This window comes from Chelonia mydas, chromosome 23 (assembly GCF_015237465.2).
Source record: "Chelonia mydas isolate rCheMyd1 chromosome 23, rCheMyd1.pri.v2, whole genome shotgun sequence".
NCBI lineage: Eukaryota > Metazoa > Chordata > Testudines > Cheloniidae > Chelonia > Chelonia mydas.
In genome coordinates, this window is record NC_051263.2 from 14,196,103 (window position 1) to 14,216,239 (window position 20,137).

General features: G+C 49.9%; 1 protein-coding gene across 1 annotated transcript; it reads right to left on the bottom strand.

Annotated features, from left to right (window-relative positions):
* Window positions 1–7,871: 7,871 nt before the first annotated feature.
* Window positions 7,872–19,690, bottom strand: LOC102942473 (epididymal sperm-binding protein 1). Its single transcript, XM_027829575.3, has 9 exons — window positions 19,571–19,690; window positions 17,644–17,790; window positions 16,939–17,103; window positions 16,430–16,585; window positions 14,147–14,311; window positions 13,559–13,723; window positions 11,654–11,818; window positions 10,254–10,407; window positions 7,872–8,079 (listed from the first exon to the last, which is right to left on the bottom strand). Exons 1-8 carry the CDS (start codon window positions 19,677–19,679, stop codon window positions 10,259–10,261), a joined length of 1,221 nt encoding a protein of 406 aa, XP_027685376.3. The 5' UTR covers window positions 19,680–19,690; the 3' UTR covers window positions 7,872–8,079; window positions 10,254–10,258.
* Window positions 19,691–20,137: the final 447 nt, after the last annotated feature.

A 20,137-nucleotide genomic window follows, 5' to 3' on the forward strand; every position in this document is an offset into this window, starting at 1 on the left:
CTTTTTGCTTTCACTTAATAGAATAAAGATTGCTTTCAAACAAACACAATTCTTTTACTGAAAGACAACAACCAGAGGAGAGAGCCAAATGAAAAAATTCATCAGCAGGGAGGGGGATGGGGGAATGGAAGGAATGGGGGAATGGAAGGTCTCAAAAGGAGGAGGGGTCCCGGGATGGCTACAGATTTGTGTACGTCCAGGGATCGTACCCAACCTTCTCCTTTGGAATATGATGCAGCGGGGCCAAACTGCAGAGGGATGGGTGTTGAGTGCAGGGGGCACTGGGAGTCCACATTGCTGGACTGTGAGGAGGGAGGAGTGGAATGCAGCGGGTAGAGAGTGGAGCCAGGAGGTCGATAACAGTGTGTTGGCGGTGTGTGTGGGGGGAGCTGATAGGAAAGAGTTTTACAACAGCGGCTGCAGGGGAGGGCGGGCGCAGAGCTGCTCGGTTTGAAGAGCTAGTCCACTTGGCGCTCCATAACTGCTAAAAGCCACTCCATGGCTTCTTTCTGGTGTGCCTCCTTCTCCTTTCGTTCCCTCTTCTCGCTGTTCCACCACTCCTTCAATTCCTTTTTCTCAGCAGCAAACTGCATCATAACCTCACGCATAAAGTCCTCCTTAGTTCTTGGACGCTTTCTAATTCTTCACAACCGTTCTGCAGCCGATAAGGGAGGCTGGCCTCCTGAGATCATCTCTATGAAGTTTAAATGCAACATTTTACAGAAGCAGTATTGTTTGCAACACAGACAACACTGTTTCAGTGCTTTAAAACACAGCCAGTACTCACACACCTGACACTAACTGGCTGACCCCAGGCAAGCACACATAAGCCACAAGACCCCCCCAAATGGTGAGTAGTTGCAGGGGCAGGGTAAATCACTGTTCCTGGACCCTGCTGTAAACAGGACACATGGCTCTTGGGCACTTGGGAAGAGCCAGCACTGTAGAGGGGACCGATAATCATTCCTGTTCCCACACTTTCCACAGAAGGTGATCATTATGGAAGATATCTTACTGCTGAGGGTGAGCAGGGAATCAAGGGAGGGTCTTCTCCAAACATGCGGCTTCCGCCCTGGCCCCTATGAGGCTAGCCTGTGTGCAGCTTTGGTTCCCTCCCCCCACCCGCCATGGCGGCACAATGGCATGGGAAAGTTACCATTAATGGGGCAAGAAACAAAGCAGCTCTGCTGAGGAACCTGCGTAAGTGGATTGCCCAATATCTCCACAAGAGTTTCCTGGAGATCTCTGAGGGAGATTCACATGAAGTGAGGGAGTGTATCAACAGCCAGTTCTGCTGCTCAAACTAGGCAGGAGGTGGGAGACAAGCCTGCTTTCTGCAACCCTCCCACCCCCAGCAACTTGCTTCAGCAATTCCCCAAATAAGGGGCCTCCTCTCCTGTTTGCGCTTCGCCAAGATCTGACTGCTGTGAGTGGCTAGGCTCCTCCGGGGTAGAGAAGAGCTCCTGGCTGCATGCAACTCTGACCTCTGAGTCATACTCTGCCTCTGGCCCCTATGCGGCTAGGCTGTGTGCAGCTAGGGGTCCCCCTCCCCCTCTTCATCCAAGAATGCCTCCTCCTGGCTCAGTCCACTCTCAGCTGGCAACAAAGCCAATAAAGTATCCACAGGGGACTTCACAGTGGAGGTGGGGTCACCACTGAGTATCGCGTCCAGCTCTTTGTAGAACCGGCAGCTCATGGGTGCAGCACTGGAGTGGCAGTTTGCCTCCCACACCTTGTGGTAGGCGTTCCGCAGCTCCTTCACTTTGACCCTGCACTGAAATGTGTCCCAGTCATGGCCCTTTTCTATCATATATCTAGAAATCTGTCCATAGGTATGATCATTACGTTCTGTAACCTTTTGAAAACTTTGTAACTTTTAGTCATTGTTAGCATAGCCTTTTAAATTTTGTAACTTTTGCAAGCTTTGTAACCTTTTCAGTGACCACTTGTGTAACCTCCAAGCTTTGCAATATTCCATCACATGATCAGGGAGAGTGTGAACAAGGGAGTGTATGTGGGACTGGGTGGAGAGGAACTGCAAGGAGAAAAGAGCCTGGAGCCAGGAGCCAGGTGTGTCTTATGTAATCTGCCCTGAGAAGGCAATCATAGGGTGCTGTAAAGAAAAGAAGAACCTGGTATGCATGAAAAGAACGAGGTCTGGGAATGCTTCTTGGTGACGGACACAGAAGGAAAACTCAAGTGTACATGACAGGAGCCGCCCAATTCCAAAAAAAGGAAGAGAGCATGTTCACAAGCCCCTCTTCTTGACCTGGTCGCCGGCCCAGACCTATGACCACAGGCAGACATACCAGATCTACTATGCTTCGGCTTCTCAGCTTCCTCTGCTGTTTCTGGTAACTCTCCGCCTGCGTGAGTGTGTGGGTACATGAGGATATGAATGTGTTGAATGTGTACATGCTTGAATCAGCTACATCCCTTTTCTATTTGATCCAATAGCAGCATTTAATAAAACCAATATAAGTGTAACCAAGGGTTGGTTTCTAGTGAAATCTAGGTAACATTAGTGGTGGAGAATGCGGGTAACCACCGATAGGGTACACTAGAGGAAAGGGGCAACATGGAGTAGAGAGCGCGTACAGGTAGCCTAGGAATCCCGGTGCACCTGCTCCCCCTTCCTGTTTTTGGGCACGATGCCACTGTTCAGAAAGGGAAAGAGCCCCCCCCAAATCCACAATGGAGGGGAAGGTGGCAAAAATTCCCCTCCTCCTCCTCTGGGCACACTCCAAGGCTGGTGACCCATGGGTCCCAGGGGTGGTTTCATCAGGGGACACCATGGTGGGCATAGAAAATATGTACCAGAAATATTGTGAGTTTTATCATCCGGATTCAAAGACTAAGGATTGGGCGGTGGCATGGTTGTTGTGGCAAACTTGTTGTGCTTGGCAAACTGCTAATGCGGATTATAATTCTGAAACTATGCAAGTGAAGCAGGAGTTGGAGTGAGTGAGGGCGGGAAGGGAAATGTGGAAGGCACAAGCGCAAGTGGCAGGGGCAAGTTGTCAGCACCTAGCAATCTCTGCCGTCAAGGCTCTGGAGAGAGCTGAACAGGCCGAGGAAGAGAGGGAACAATCGAAGGAGTTGGAGGTCGAGGTGAAGTGTTTGCAGGGATTGCTGTTAGAGCAGAGAACCCATCCAGGCGGGAGAGCAGCAGGACCTCCAGGATCAGGGACAAAGATGCCGCTCCAATATGACCCTGGAGACTGGGACATAGGGTATGACCCCAACCCAGGATGGCTGCCAGATGGGGCAGAAGCTCGGCCGGCCCTGGTGGTAGCTGCGCAATGGTTAACTTTCCAGCACGGTCCCCCGGCCCAGGGAGGGAGCCCCGGGTCCATAACCAGGGTAACTATGCAGGAAATAGCCTTGACCCCCCACTGAAATAACTTCTCTGGCCCAGGGATTAGAGCTGGCCAAGGTGAGCAAATTCTCGGAATGGGCATATCAGTTTTTGACGGCGATAGAGGATCAAGGGTTAAACCCAGAGGAGGTTAGGAAGCTGTTGAGGATGGCATTCACAGTACTGGGGTGTGGTACGGGAATTGCACTCCGGATGCAGGTGACCAGATGGTGGTAGTCCCCGTTCACACTGGTTCACAATTTGGCTCAAGGAGAGGCATTGCAGGAGGTCAGCCATCAGTATGCAGCAGGCTCCCCTGCTACTGAGGAGACCCCTGATGTCTTTGTGGAGAGAATGGTATTAGCGGAATTGTTAACTGGGCAGTATCCGACCTGTTTCCCAGGGGTGGGGAGGGGCAGGGAGCGATCCCCAGGACCCTCTTCGAGATTGTGGTTCCAACAGCCGAATTAAGGCTTATTGCAGCAATGTTGCCCAAAGACATTCAGATGGCTATGGGAGTGTGGAGGCATGGAGAGCGCCTAGACATATCACACCTTAAGAAAGCAGAGCCCCAGGCCACCAGAGTGGTTGGTCAGCCTGGAGCTGGGCTCCTGCTCCTGTCGCTGTGGCCGCAGCCCCAGTGCCTTGACACAGATGCTCCCAATCGGACACCAGTTGGTTCCGCTCACAGTTGTGAATGGCCTTAAAGGACCATGGGGAACCCATGGGCCAATGGGCTGGGAAACCCAGGGAGTCCCTAGCACTATGCTGTATTCAGCTTGGGCTGAAGCTCCTGGAGCTGTGGGGGTGACACTGGGGCCAAGAAAGCAACTTAAGATTAGGGGGGCCCCGACTCCCCAAGTCCACTAGGAGAGGAAAGCATCCAGGGATGGAGATTGGTGGGACCTCTGCAGGTGGATTCGAGAGTAAGGTTGCAGGTGCACCTTCGGGTGGGGTGGGGCCACATGAGAGCCCTGAGACATCTGAACTCGATTTTGTGGTGCTGGTGGACACCAGCACTGCTATCTCATTGCTTCCCTGCCCCGTGCTGGGATTGCCAGTCCAGGGAACTATTGAGATACAGGAATTTGACAGCACCTCGGTGCAGGGGCAAATATTGGGATGACTGGTCACCCAGGTGGGGAATCTTACCCAAAGATGGCCCTGGATTTATAGCCCAACAACTACAGAACCAATACTGGGCATAGATTGCTTGCGGGAGGGAGGAATAGTGGTTGATTGTGCTAACAAAGGTTTATGGAGGACCCCAAAGAAAGACTGGACCCCTGAAGTAAGGAAGGGAGATACCAGATTGCTGACACTTAGTGTGTTGGGAGTGGCAGCAGTGACCAGAGATAGCAAGGAGGAATGGAGGAAGTGTTTTCCCCAGGCATGGGCGGCCCACAAGTTGTACTGTGGTAAATGGACTGGGGAACCAGTGAAAATAGAAGGACCAGCGGTCACCCCACAGAAACAATATTCTATCCCCACTGTGGCACGCTGGGCTGTAGCAGAGATAGTTAAAGAGTTGGAAGAGCAGGAAGTAGTGAAAAGAACGACTTCCTTCTTTAACTCCCCCATATGGCCTGTGAGGAAAGCTGATGGTGTTTCATGAAGACTGACTGTTGACTATCGGAGAGTCAATGTGATGACCCCGCAATGGGTGCCAATAGTTGCAGATATGACCCAGGTGTTGCAAGACATACCAAGAGAAGCGGAAAGTAAATGATGAAGAGGACAGGTCACTGGTACAGGGTGACCTGGAGCGGTTGGCAAACTGGGCGCAAGTGAACAATACACATTTTAAAATGGCAAAATGTAAAGTCGTGTATCGAGGAACAAAGAAAATTGGCGATACTTACAGACTGGGGGACTCTCTCCTGGGAAGCAGCGGGTCTGAGAAAGATTTGAGGGTCATGGTGGATAATCCCAGTGTGATGCTGTGGGCAAAAAGGGCTAATGTGATCCTGGGATGAGCAAATCTGGGAATCTTGAGTAGGAGCAGAGAGGTTATTTTACCTCTGCATTTGGCCCTGGGGCGGCCACTGCTGGGATCCTGTGGCCAGTCCTGGTGGCCACAATTCTAAGGGAAACAACGATACTGAGAAGTTGGAAAATGTTCAGAGAAGAGCTGCAAGCATGATGAAAGGATTGGAAAACTTTGACTCCAGGAGCTGAGTTGGTTTATTTTAACACAGAGGAGGTGGAGCGGGGAGGATCAGGACCTACACGAGGAACAAATATTAAATAATGGACTTGCCAGTCTAGCCGACAAAGCTCTAACAAGATCCAATGGCTGGAAGTTGAATTAAACGAATTCAGACTGGAAATAAGGTGCACGTTTTTCACAGGGAGGGTAATTGACCCTTGGAATGATTTACCAGGGGTCACGGGGGTTCCCCATCACTGGGGATTTTTATAACAAACCTGAATGTTTTTCTAAAAGATCTGCTCTAGCTCAGACAGGAATTGTTTTGGGGAAGTTCTCTGGCCTGTGTTATACAGGAGGTCAGACTAGATGATCACAATGGCCCCTTCTGGCCTTCGAATCTATGGGATCTATGAACATTTGGACTTAAACCAGCTGCAGCTGCATTGGAGTCAATAGGGCCAGATCGCCGGCTGGCAATCGGCCACAGCTCCATCAGCGTCAATGGGGAGAGCCCCCAGCTGGTGTGAATCAGCCATCACTCCATTGGAGTCAATAGGGCAAGCCCCAGCTGGTGTTAACGGGTGCTGTTCCATTACTGCCATCAAGTCGGCATCATTCCATCATTTAAATACTGACCCACACCCACTGAGGCCAGCTGGGGATCTGGCCCCCTTGCCATTCGCAAGCATGGAAATGATCAGTTAAGACAGCTAAAGATTCATGACAGGTCCTGAGCGCTGCTGAAAACTCAGATTGTGTGTTATTGTCACCTTCGAAATAAGAGGTGAAAACTTGACCAGAGCTTTGCCATTGATGTCACTGGAGCCAGGACTTCACCCAACCTCAGGAAGAACAAGGAGCCATTTCCACTGGGCATTTTGGGTCATTTCCCTCCTACGCATCAACCATGGACATAAAACTGGTCAGGCCAGGCCAGACCCAAGATCTGTCTAGTTCAGTATCTCTGGGAATGGAAGCATGACAAGCTTCAGAGAAAGCACTGGAGAAATGTGGGGTAATCTGTCTCCCAGGATGTTCCCTTCCTGATTGTGACAGGTTGGATCACAGAAACCCCCTTGGGACCGCCACCTGATGTGCTGAAACTACCTCTGAGCCCATTTTCCCTGGCAGCTTGGGACTTCAGTACCCTGTCTTGTTGAGCCAGACACGCTAGCCTGCTGCAAACACAGACCCAGGTCTGAACCATGTCCCCCAAAAGCTGCAGACTTAACTGAAAATAGCTTAGAAAGTGCTCCTGTCTCTAGCAGCCAGAGACCCAGTTCCCCATGGGATCCAAACCCCAAATAAATCGGTTTTATTCTGTATAAAGCTTATACATATATGCACAGCTGTTTGCTCCCCCAGGTATTAATTACTTACTCTGGGATAATTAATAAGCAAAAAGTGATTTTATTAAGTATAAAAAGTAGGATTTAAGTGGTTCCAAGTAATAGCAGAGAGAACAAAGTAAGTCACCAAGCAAAATAAAACAAAAATATGCAAGTCTAAGCCTAATACAGTAAGAAAGTGATTACAGATGAAACCTCACCCTCAGAGATGCTCCAATAAGCTTCTTTCACAGACTAGACTCCTTTCTAGTCTGGGCCCAATCCTTTCCCCTGGTACAGTCCTTGTTCCAGCTCAGATGGTAGCTAGGGGATTTCTCATGACTGCAGCCTCCTTTGTTCTGTTCCACCCCCTTTTATAGCTTTGGCAAAAGGTGGGAATCTTTTGTCTCTCTGGGTCCCCACCCCACCCTTCTAAATGGAAAAGCACCAGGTTTAAGATGGATTCCAGTTCCAGGTGACATGGTCACATGTTCTGTGAGACCCCAAACCTTCATTTTTCCTGGCTTGACTCACAGGAAGGCTTGCAAGTAAACAGAGCCATTTACAACCAATTGTCCTGGTAAATGGGAGCCATCAAGATTCCAAACCACCATTAATGGCCCACACTTTGCATAATTACAATAGGACCTCAGAGATATATTTCATACTTCTAGTTTCAGATACAAGAATGATATTGATACAAATAGGATGACCACACTCAGTAGATTATAAGCTTTGTAATGATACCTTACAAGAGACCTTTTGCAAGAAGCATATTCCAGTTACATTATATTCACACTCATTAGCATATTTCCATAAAATCATATGGAGTGCAACATCACACTGACCACTAAGAGCGATCACCTTCAACCCTGAAGCAGGAGGATTTATAGCCCTTCCAATAAGCCATGTTCATTGGGAAATGCCCAATATGCATCAGAAGCAAAAGCCATCGCACTGTCATCCTCATCCCAGGGAAATGGATAGGTCATTGATTGCCTTCTGCCTGGACACAGAACTCACAGACACTGTGTTTCAAAAGGTGCTTTATTTGAATTTACTAAAATCAACTAGAGAAATGAGCACATTTGGATTTGGATTCAAGGCTGATCATGCCACCGGCATCTGTTGATCAGAAGCGATCTTTGTTGGGAGGGCAGAGGTGTCCAGAGCGGGGATCATTCCTTTCATTTAATTTCGAATTTCATCATTCTGTCTCCTCCCGGCACTGGGGCGGTCACCTGAAAAGGACAGAAGGACAGACGTTCAGCACCACTTCATTAGCTTTACAGCAGGACGGCAGAAAAGGATGTAGGGGTTAGGGTGGATCACAAATTGAATGAGTCGACAGCATGGCGAGGTTGTGAAAAAGGCAAATATAATTCTGAGGTGTATTAACGGGAGCATCATATGTCAGACATGGGAAGTCATTGTCCTGCTGTAGTAGGCATTGGTGAGGTCTCAGCTGGAGGACAGTGTCTAGTTTCGGGTACTGCATTTGAAGAAAGATGTGGGCAAATTGGAGAGAGTCCAGAGAAGAGTGACCGAAATGATCAGAGGTTTAGAAAACCTGACCTAGGAGGGGAGATTGAAAAAATTGGGCAAGTTGAATCTTGAGAAGAGAAGGCTGAGTGGGGAACCTGATAACAGTCTTCAAATATGCAAAAGGTTGCTAGAAAGAGGATGGAGAACAAATGTTCTCCATGGCTACCGAGGGAAAGACAAGGAGGAATTAGCCGAGTTTGCAGTTAGGTTATGTACTGGGAAAAACTTACTAGCTCTACGGATAGTTCGGCTCTGGAGCAGGTTATCTAGGGGAGGTTGTGGCATCCTCGTCATTGGAGGTTGGACAAATACCTGTCAGGGATGGTTTAGGTATATTTGGTCCTGCCTCAGCATGGGGGGCAGAAGCTGGGCTCTTCAGGTTCCTTCCAGCCCTATATCACTATGATTCCATAGTTGGGTGGTTGGTGGATGTGTATGTTGGATGGGTGACTGTGGATAGAGATGTATGAGTGGGTGGATGGATGCGTATGGGAATGTATGGAGGGGTGTGTATGGTGATGGATAGATGGATGCATGTGATGAAAGATGGATGGACACAGAGTCACCGAGATTGGGGGCACCTTGAACCGGGTGCTGCAGATGGTCCCTGCCTGGAAGAGTTCCCAGTGTAAATAGACAAAGGAAGGAGGATCACCCTGTGACGTTGCACTCCACATACTTGATGGAAATATGCTTATGAATATGACATAACTGGAATATGCTTTATGCTAAATACCCCTTGTATGGTGTCATTAGAAAGCTTGTAATCTACTAAGTGTGTTCGTCCTATTTGTTTGCATGTATTATTTCTATATCTGGAGTTAGGAGAATAAGATATAAACTTGTATCACTGATGTAAACATATTAAGTGGAGGCCATTAAAGGTGCTCCAGAAAAAATCAGTTGTAAATGGCCTTAGTTACTTGAAAGCCTTCCTGTGTACGTGTGGGCCAGCCCATGGGGGATGGAGACAAGGGGTCTTTCAGTGACATGTGACAATATCACCTGATAACGAAATCCATCTTAAATCTGGTACTTTTCTATTTAGAAGTAGGGGTGGGGATCCAGAGAGACAAAAGATTCCCTCCTTGTGCCAAAGCTATAAAAGGGGGTGGAGGAGGACAAAAGAGGCTGCAAGTCATGAGAAGATCCCTGCTTACCACCTGAGATGTCTGCTGGAACTAACAAAGACTGTACCAGGGTAAAGGATTGGACCCAGACTAGGAAGGAGTCTAGTCTGTGAAAGAAGCTTATTGGAACATCTCTGAGGATGAGATATTACCTGCAATCAGTTTCTTAATGTATTAGGCTTAGAGTTGCTTGTTTTTGCTTTATTTTGCTTGGTGACTTACTTTGTTCTACCTCTTATAACTTGAAACCACCTAAATCCTACTTTTTATACTTAATACAATCATTTTTGTTCATTAATAAACCCAGCGTAAGTAATTAATACCTGAGGGAGCAAACAGCTCTGCATATCTCTCTACCAGTGATACAGAGGGCGAACAATTTATGAATTTACCCCGTATAAGCTTTATACAGAGTAAAACGGATTTATTTGGGGTTTGGAGCCCATTTGGAGCTGGGTGTCTGGGTGCTGGAGACAAGTACCTGCTGAGCTGTTTTCATTTAAGTCTTCAGCTTTGGGGGTATGGCCCAGACCCTGAGTCTGTGTTGCAGCCGGCTAGCATGTCTGGCTCACCAAGGCAGGGTTCTTGTAGTCCCAAGTTGGCAAGGAAAACGGGCTCAGAGGTAATTTCAGCACATCAGGTGACAGTCCAAGGGGATCTCTCTGACCGAACCTGTCACACACACCCCTACTCCAGATGGGAATGCTATAAACAGAAACCATCCCATTGCCCTGTCCTACCTGTCTCAGGCAGGACAGTAGCTCCACTGATGGTCCCGGTCATAGTTGTCTGTTTTGGAACACCAGAACTTCCCGCTAGACCCCCCCAGGTTGGTGCAGGTGTCGAATTTAAACTTCTTGTAGATGAAGGGAAAGACACAGGGCTTGTCATAGTCTGCAGACCAAACACACCGACAGCGGGTGAGCACTGTGACCAGAATCACAGGTAACGCATAGCAAATGCAGGTGGCATCAGACCACGAGCAAACACTTTGTTAGATAGTTCCCCAGGCAGCTTAAGGCTAGGGGGGAGAGTGTGGCCCTGTGACAGGGGCGCCAGGCTGAGCAACGAGAGACTTGGGTGCTATGCCTGGCTCTGCTGGGTGACCTTTCGGAAGGCACGGCCCAGCTCCATGCCTCTGTTTCCCCACTTCTGCAACATGGGGCTAACGAGCCAAAGATGCCAAGGGGACAGGCAAAAAATGTCTGTGCTGTTGGGGGTTGCATATGCAAAATGTGTTAGGTGGTTTGTGGGTCCGTGGGGAAGTGCATTTAGCCAGTTTATACACGCACAAGTGGTTAGACACAGCCACACCCCAGATGTGTTTTAGGAGTACATCCTCGGTGGTTATTACGTGCATTAGTCAAGGCCTCTAGATACTAGTGTAAGATCTGGGGCCCCTTTTGCTGAGATTGGGGCACTGAGTGTCACCCAGACACAGAGTCACCGAGATCGGGGCCCTGTCACGCCGGGTGCTGCCCAGACACAGAGTCACCGAGATCGGGGCCCCGTCGCTCCGGGTGCTGCCCAGACACAGAGTCACCGAGATCGGGGCCCTGTCACGCCGGGCGCTGCCCAGACACAGTCACCGAGATCGGGGCCCCGTCGCTCCGGGTGCTGCCCAGACACAGAGTCACCGAGATCGGGGCCCCGTCGCTCCGGGTGCTGCCCAGACACAGTCACCGAGATCGGGGCCCTGTCACGCCAGGCGCTGCCCAGACACAGAGTCACCGAGATCGGGGCCCTGTCACGCCAGGCGCTGCCCAGACACAGAGTCACCGAGATCGGGGCCCCGTCGCTCCGGGTGCTGCCCAGACACGGAGTCACTGAGATCGGGGTTGTGCCAGGTGCTATCCAGACAGACAGAGACCGACAGTCCCTGCCTCAGAGCGCTGCCAATCTGAACAGCCAATGGAAGGAGCCCTCCGCTCGAGGGCGATTTGGGGGATGGTTTTAAGAACTGCTCCCCATGAACTTCAGCTTGCTCAGCTTTTCCTAAGGGGCGGGGGATGGGGACCAAAAAACCAACCAACCAGTTCCTAACTGACTCACCCAAGGAGTCTATGACAGAATTAAACCAGGTCTCAGTGAGCCGAACACCTTAACCGCAAGGCTCAGCTTCCTCCGCCCCCTGCCTTACCTGGCGTGGAGCAGTAAGTCCACTTCTTGTCCACGTCGTAATTCCTGGTGGTGCTGCACCACAGTTTCCCCGAGCTTGCCCCGTCACTGGTGCAGGTGTGGTGCATTTGTTTGTTGTAGAGGAAGGGGAATGCACAGCTCTTTCCTGCCGCGTTCCCACCCAGGACTAGGGAGGCAAAGGAAGGTGGTTATAGACACCACCAACACGCCCACCTGCCTATGGACTAACAGCTCCTGCATCCCACAATGATCCAGCCACCCATCACCAACAGCCAAGAAATCTCAGGTAGGCTTTCATAGATTCCAAGGCCAGAAGGAGTAATGGTCTCAAGTTGTAGTGGGGGAGATTTAGGTTGGATATTAGGAAAAACTTTTTCACTAGGAGGGTGGTGAAGCACTGGAATGGGTTACCTAGGGAGGTGGTGGAATCTCCTTCCTTAGAAGTTTTTAAGGTCAGGCTTGACAAAGCCCTGGCTGGGATGATTTAGTCGGGGATTGGTCCTGCTTTGAGCAGGGGCTTGGAGTAGATGACCTCCTGAGGTCCCTTCCAACCCTGATATTCTATGATTCTATGATTGTGATCATGTAGTCTGATCTGTGGAACACAGGCCAGTGACTGTCCCCCGGTTCTCTCTGTGTTGAACCCAATAACTTGGGTTTCACTTAAGTATCTTCTAGGACAGCATCCAGTCTGGATTTTAAGACATTGTCATGGCTAAAGCATCTTCCAGGAAAGCCAACACTGGGCTGGGACAGGAACCTGGATTTCCAAATCCCACTGGGGTCAGACCCTCCATCAGTTCTGGATCTGATTCTATGGCTGCTCCTAGAACCTGGCCTTGAACCTTTCCTGAAAGAATCCTTAGAGGCTCCTTCAGCTGCTGGGAGGGGCGTGTTGTAAGCCACTATCCCACCCACCAATCAAATAGACACCCACAGCCCAACTCCCATTGGCATCCAAGTGTTACAACTTCTCATTGGCTCGGGGCACAGCAGAGATGTGATGAGATTATACAGGAGATCTGGAGGCCCCTGAACAACTCAGTAAATAGAGGTGGATGAAACTTTTCAGATGAAATGTTTTTGGTGAAAAGTACGGATTCAGTGAAGCCAAAATGTGTTGTGAATTTGTGTCAGTTTTGTGGGATTGTTCGTGTCGGAAAAATGACCAAAAAGTCAGAAAAAGTCTATTCTTCAATTTGAAACAACTTCTGCTTTCAAAATCTCCTTCTATTTTATTAAAACCAACTTTTAGAAAGTTTTTTAAATGCTCAAAATTGAAAAGAAATGTTTCATTCCACCCAAGAGTATTTTCAGTTCAATGAAAATTTAAAACAAATAGTTTTGGGGATCCATCCAAATCAATTTTGTTTCCTGATTTTTTAATTCACAAAAAGCATCAAAGAAAATTTCAATTCCAGTATCCACCCAAAATGTTTTTTTCCCTGATCTTACAAATGATGGAAAATTTCGAACAAGTTTGTTTCCGGGATCCTCCCAAAACACATTGTCCCCCGATTTTTTTGATTAATTAAAAACTGTGAAATATTTCATTTTCTGGACAACCTGAGACAAATGTTTTTCTAATTTTTTGACTCACTGAAAATGTCAGACATTTCATCTTAGGAATGCACTTGAAACCATTTTTCTGACTTTGCAATGCAATGACAATTTTTAAAAAAATGAACTTTCATGATCCACCTGAAAGTTTTCCTCCCCCCCCCCCCCCATTTTTTGATTCAATGACAATTTCAAAAAATTCATTTTCATGGCAATCCATGAGAAGCTCCTCCCCCCACCCCGATTTTTCAGAAACACCACAAATTAATTATTTGCCCAGCTGTATGGGAAAAGCCAGAGTCAGATCTGCCCCAAAGGGAACATACGAAGAGACTGGACACATTACTGATATCGGGGCAGTAGCTCCACAGCTTATCCTGGTCGTAGTTGTGGGTTGTGGCACACCAGAAATTTCCCATCTTGTCTCCGGCGTTGGTGCAGCTGTGAAATAGCTGGTTTTTGTAGACGAAAGGAAACATGCAGCGCTGGCCATTCGAGTTCCCCCCATAGGCTGCAAAGGCAACGAGCAAAGCAGAATGAACAGCAGGAATGCCAAAGAGAGGGACCGTCGTGGCTGTTTTCTTAGCAAAAAAGAAAAGCCTGGGTGGGGGTGTCTTGTCTCACTGCTGCAGCAAAAGCCAAAGATAATTTTTTACAGTGGGTGAATGGCGTTGTGTCTAGGAGCACGGGATCATCCCAGGGGCCCATCTAGCCTGGCATCCTGTCTCTGACAGCCGCATGACAAGGAGATGCCAGGCAATCTGGCTGCACAGGGAAAGCCATTTGTGGCATGCAGCTCCTCCAGCGAGCTCATTTGGCCCGCAAGACTGGGTGACAGCCCTAACTATGCTAGAGCTCCATGTACCGGCACGTCCTCCACAAACCCGTTACTTCTGTGCCGACACGGCGCGCTCTGGTCGTGACCGGGACTCACCCTTGCTCAAGCAGAAGCGCCAGAGATGGTCTTTGTCATAGTTGGGAGTGGTAGCACACCAGGGCCTTCCCATCTTGTCATTGACGGCTGTACAGCTGTGGTAGGTCTTGTCCTTATAGATGAAAGGGAAAACGCAAGGGGAGCTGTCTGAATTTCCCCCTGCCGCTGGTGGAGAAAGAGGCAAGGGAGGAAAGGGTTAAAAACAGGGCAGAAGGCAGGACACAGGGCGGGAGATTTGCTGGGAGAACTGGGTGCGAATTTTCCCAACAAAACTATTTTTTTAAAGTTGAAAAAATGCCAATTCATGGGACTCAAAAGTGTTTGAGCATTTTGATGAAAGTTGCTGGTTTTGACGCATTTCCCAACTTGAAAAACATGTAGGAGGGAAAAAAGCATGGAAACGTTTAGACATGTTCGAAATGGGGGAAAAAAAATCTGGGTTCCCGGTTGGGAACACCTTTTTGCTTTGAAATGTAAGCAGAGTCTGAATGAGCTCTCCCCTGACATCTAGTGGTGAGCTGTGGAAGAGGATTTCAGAACCTGATCTCACTTGCATGGGCACACCCACCCTGCCTAGGTGCTCAGCATGATGGGATTGCTTGCCCAAATGGTCACTTTTGGCTGGTGTGAGATCCCCAATCTCCTTGTTATTGGGGCAGGAGTAATAAAGGTTGCTATTCTTGTTGTGTGAATCATGGGCAGCAGAACTGTACTTGGCATATCCCGATAGAGGGATCCGCCCTCAACTGAATGGCACTCGCCAGGCAGGGGACATGGGTTCCAAAGCCTAGTGAACTGAGAGAGGGTGGGGACAGATGTTTATGGGTGGCGGTGTGGGCTGTGCCCAAGGGCCCCAGACACTCTTTGACCCTTCCTCTCTCCATTGTGTAATAATTTAAACTCAACTGAGAATCTTGTTACATGCTGCAAAGCTGAAATCACTGATATCTAGGTCTAAGTATTAGACCTGCTTTGGGACAGTGCTTCTGATGCAAGAGATTGACCTGTGTGCATGAGCAGTGAGGTTCCCACACTAACAGCTGAAATCATTGAGAGCTGTATTAAGTGATGGGCCCTGAAGACATCTTAGTGAGTGGCCAGCAGGGCAGCTGGTGGAGAGGGTCAGAGCAGAGCCCTGCAGAGAGGGGTGGCAAGTGAGTACCTGAGCAGTGGAGCGAGTAAGGTGCCTCCTTACCCACCCTCCCTCCACCCACGGTGGGAGGTGAACTCTGCAGATGTGCCTCTGAACTCTAGGTCTGCACTGACCAAGGACAACAACTGTGAGTGGGGTGCAGAGAAGGGATGGGCGTGTTAAAGGAATTTTTGGTTGCTGGACTTAAGACCCTGAGGGGAAAGGGACATGCCCAACTTACTTGGGGTGGGTCTTTTGCTCATGGCTTATGTTTATGAACCCCATTTGTGGCATTTTCCCAAATTAATGCAGAGTTACTTCCCTCCTTTTATTAAAAGTTTCTATTCTACACTCAGACCCTGTGCTTGCAAGTGGGGAAGTATTGCCTCTTAGAGGCGCCCAGGAGGTGTTGTGTAATTGTCCCAGGTCACTGGGTGGGGGCTCGAGCTGGTTCTCTGTTATATTGTTGAAAAGGAACCCTAGATACTGAACCCTGCTCTTGTTGCTGCCAGCTCTGACTGGCAGAAGGGTTACAGACATTTAAGCTAATTAGAGTAAAAAAACATTTAAAAAAGAAAAAAGGTTGAAATGGAAACAGAAAGTTTCAGAACAAAACTTTTCAACTGAGCTGAACTGAAAGAGTTTGGCTTTTCAGTTCATGTATATTTTTGAGGTTTCATTTTTTCCCCCTCCAATCCCAGAGGGGAAAATTTTTGAATTCCCAAAAATATTTCTTGGCTTCTTGACACCTTGGAAGAAGATCCAAGGTGTCGATCGGCAGCACTGGGCAAAATTTTGATTTGGTTTGGTTCACTATGGGTACTGAGATGTTCCTTGCTCCTACAGGACCTATATACAAATGAATGTTTCTTGCCCACTCATTTTGTTTGACCATTCAGATACCACAGTAATGGAGACAGTAAAAACCCCTGGAGTAGAATAGAGCATTGCCCAGACACACAGTCACTGAGATTAGGCCCTGCCATGCCGGGTGCTAGACATACAGCCAAAACCAGGAATGGAACCCATGTGTCCTGATTCCCTTTCCTGTGCTCTCTCCACTGGGCCATGCTGCCTCTTGCCCCCATAGTCTGTGTTCATACCAGCTGCAAAGCAAACCCACCCCTTAAGCCTCTCCTGGCCCCACGTACCTGCCGTGCCGCAGTACCTCCATTTATGGTCCGCTTCGTAGTTGCTCGTGGTGGCACACCAGGGCCGCTTGCTGTCATCCGTGGTGCAAGCCGTGTACTCCCTGCCTTTGTAGCTGAACGGGAATGTGCAGGGGCCCTCCGAGTTCCCGCCAAGCACTGGGAGAGATGGGACGGGGGAGACAAAGAGCATGCTGGGTAACGTGGCTCACACTCAAACCAGAATTGCCCCAAGTTGAGCCTGTTTCCAGGTAAATAAAACCGCTCACCTCCCCAAGCCCCCCAGCAGCCTGGTCAATGTCCCCCATCCGCTGTGGGATAGTGCAGGGAATGGGGGACTAGGTTATGGGGCACTGGCAGAGCTGTGTTGGAGGGAAGCCCAGGGCTAGGCTAGAAGGGGCTGTGGGTCAGGAGTGAAGGGCACCAGCAGGGCTGGATGAGTGGGGGGACGTTGGGTGTGGCCGTGTTCCCTACCCATGCCCCCGGCTGGGGAGCCCCCAGAGGCACCGTACTTGTGTCAGGACAGTAGCTCCAGCGCTGGTCTGCGTCGTAGTTAGCTGTGGTGGAGCACCAGGGCAGGGCCCCTTGGCTCCGCTCCGTGGTGCAGGTGCGGAAGGTGTGGCCCTGGTCCACGAAGGGGAAGAAGCAGGGCTGGCCGCCCGCGTTCCCGCCATAGGCTGGGGGGGAGACACAGGCAGGGACCGTCAGGGGGTGGGAAGCCCTGGGGGCAGCGCAGATGGGTGCGGACCCCTCACCCCACCCTGGACAGAGCCTGGAGGGGAGGGTAAGGACCACCAGAGATGGGGACCTTGCTGCCACCGTGCAAGGGTCTGACCCATAGTCAGACAGACAGATGGGTGGAGGTGTATTGGGCTAGACAGACAGACAGAGCAGGGTATATGGGGCTAGACAGACAGACCAACTGGGTGGCTCTGCCCTGCCCAGCTCTGGAGACGTCGTTAGGGCAGGTGCCAGGAAGACGGTGGCCGAGCGCCTGGACATGGGCCAGACCCACCAGCTCCAGGCATGGGGGATCACAAATGGGGAACATGACGCTCCTCCGTGCTGCCCCCCATCCCCATCCCAACCCCAGGCTGCCCCACGTCTCCATCCCTTCCCCCCAGCTGCCCTGTCCCACTGTCATCCCCTGGCTTCCCTCCCGTCCTGTCCCCCCGCTGTCCCCCCGTCCTGTCCCTGTCCCACCCCTGGGCGCTCACCCTCCTCAGAGCAGAACCTGTAGGCCTTGTCCTGGTCGTAGTTGGCCGTGGTGGCACACCAGGGCCGGCTGCTGTCCTCGGTCGTGCAGGCCGTGTAGACCTTGCCCTTGTAGGTGAAGGGGAAGACGCAGGGGGCAGTGTCCGCACCTGGCCATGAACAACGGGCAGAGATCAGAAAAGGGGGCGATGGCCACCAGGGGGCCCCTCCAAGCCTAGCAGGGAGAGCCCTGGGCCGGGGGTCAGGAAGCCTGGGTTCTAGCCACGGCTCAGGGAGGGGGAGGGGTCTAGTGGTTGGCTGGGGCGTTGGGAGCCAGGACTCCTGCTGTCCATCTCTGACCCCTACCAGGCTGGTATGTCTCACACTGCTTCACAAAACACTGTGCTACTCTATACAACGACAGCACGTCCCTCAACAGCCACTGCACTACACATGCCCACTGCCACCCAGCATCCACTGCGCCACAACCCCCACACCACGATACTCGTCAAAAACACACAGCTCCATAACACACAGCGTATTACTCTCCACAACAAAACAGTCCCCTGAACAGCACCATACGGCTCCACAACATGGTCGGTTACACTTTACATCACACAGCTACACAACGACAGACTGCTCCTCGGCACACACTCTTCTACACTGCACACCAACACGCTGCTGAAGAACAACACAATCTACTACACTACAACCCACTGCTCCACAGCAGAGACTTTATTACACAACAACAGCACACTGCTCCACAACATGCACTCTCCTCCACTACACAACACACCATTCCACTGCATTACAACACACTGCTCCACAACACGTACTTTACTAAACACAACACACTGCTTCACAACATGTACTGTACTACATAACACAACAACCTACTCCACAACACAACACATTGCTCCACAACACAGAGTGTATTACACCCCACTGCACAACAAAACAGTCCCCTGCACAGCACCATACGGCTCTACTGCACAACAAGCTGCTTCACAATGTAGAAAAAGAATAAATGGACACAAATCAGACGTCAAGAATTATAAAACATGCACAAATAAGTCGGAGAACACTTCAACCTCCCTGGACACTCAATTACAGACCTAAAAGTGGCAATTCTTCAACAAAAAAACTTCAGAAACAGACTCCAAAGAGAAACAGCAAAACTGGAATTAATCTGCAAAACTAGACACCATTAAATTAGGCTTGAATAAAGCCTGGGAGTGGATGAGTCATTACACTAACTTAAAACTATGTCCCCATGCTAATTTTCCCCCTGCTGTTACTCACACCTTCTTGTCAACTGTTTGAAATGGGCCATCCTGATTATCACGACAAACATTTGTTTTTTTTCCTTCCTGCTGATAATAGTCCACCTTAATCAATTGGTCTCGTTATAGTGGGTATGGCAACATCCATTTTTTCATGTTCTCTGTATATATATCTTCCTACTGAATTTTCCACTATATGCATCTGATGAAGTGGGTTCTAGCCCACGAAAGCTTATGCTCGAATAAATTTGTTAGTCTCTAAGGTGCCACAAGTACTCCTCATTCTTTCTGCTGATACAGACTAACATGGCTATCACTCTGAAACCTGTCACAATATAGTCTGTTACACTTCACACCACACAGCTACACTTCACACCACACAGCTTCACAACAGACTGCTCCTCAGTGCACACTCTCCGACACTGCAGACCAATACTCTGCTGCAGAGCCACACAATCTACTACACCCACCATGCACTGCTCCACAACACAGACTCTACTACACTACACAACATACTGCTCCACAACATGCATTCTACTACACAACACAACAGCCTGCTCCACAACACAACACCACACTGCTCCACAACACCTTGCTGCATAGCCACACACTCTACCACACTACATCCCAACACACACCGACCTGAGACAGCCCCTGCCTCCCTTACCCTGGGTCTCCTCGCAGAGCAGTGCCAGGGCCCAGGCCAGGACGCACGTAGCTGCAGGTGAAGCCATTGTCCTGTCCCCACTGTCCCAGCCCCAAAGCCCCAGCCCCATATATACAGCCTCCCTTGGGGGCTCCTCCCCTTGGCCGCCCCCCAGGAGATTCCCTGATTGCAAGATGGTTTGCCACCTAACCACTCTGCTATGCCCATGGCAAATCATTAGCCCTCTGCTTCCTGAAACCTGAGCTCCCTGGATGCCAGAATCTTCCCCACCCTGCTGGCTTGGGAGCACACCCTGCACACCTCACTCCTTGGTCATGTCGAGGACTCGAACCCCAGACGACACGGTTCGTTGTCTGACTGGAGAGAGACAGGCAACACCAGCAAGGTCCGAACACAAAGCTCTTTATTGAAGAGTGCACACAACAATAGAGAGCAGCCCGTCTCCAAAGAGAACCAGCAGCCTCTAAGTAAAACTAATAGGTTTTTATAAACAGTCCCGTCACGTCACAAATTTATTCATAAAGCAGCCCACCCCTCCCCTATTTTAGTTAAAATCCTCTTTCTCTA

Bases quoted from the DNA above. Each gene is read 5' to 3' on its own strand.
- LOC102942473 (XM_027829575.3), bottom strand. From the start codon at position 19,679: ATGGGGCTGGGGCTTTGGGGCTGGGACAGTGGGGACAGGACAATGGCT. The intron at 17,791-19,570 runs GTAAGGGAGGCA...GTTCATGGCCAG, and splicing joins GCTCTGCGAGGAGACCCAGG to GTGCGGACACTGCCCCCTGC. The intron at 10,408-11,653 runs GTAAGGCAGGGG...TTTGGTCTGCAG, and splicing joins GACTTACTGCTCCACGCCAG to ACTATGACAAGCCCTGTGTC.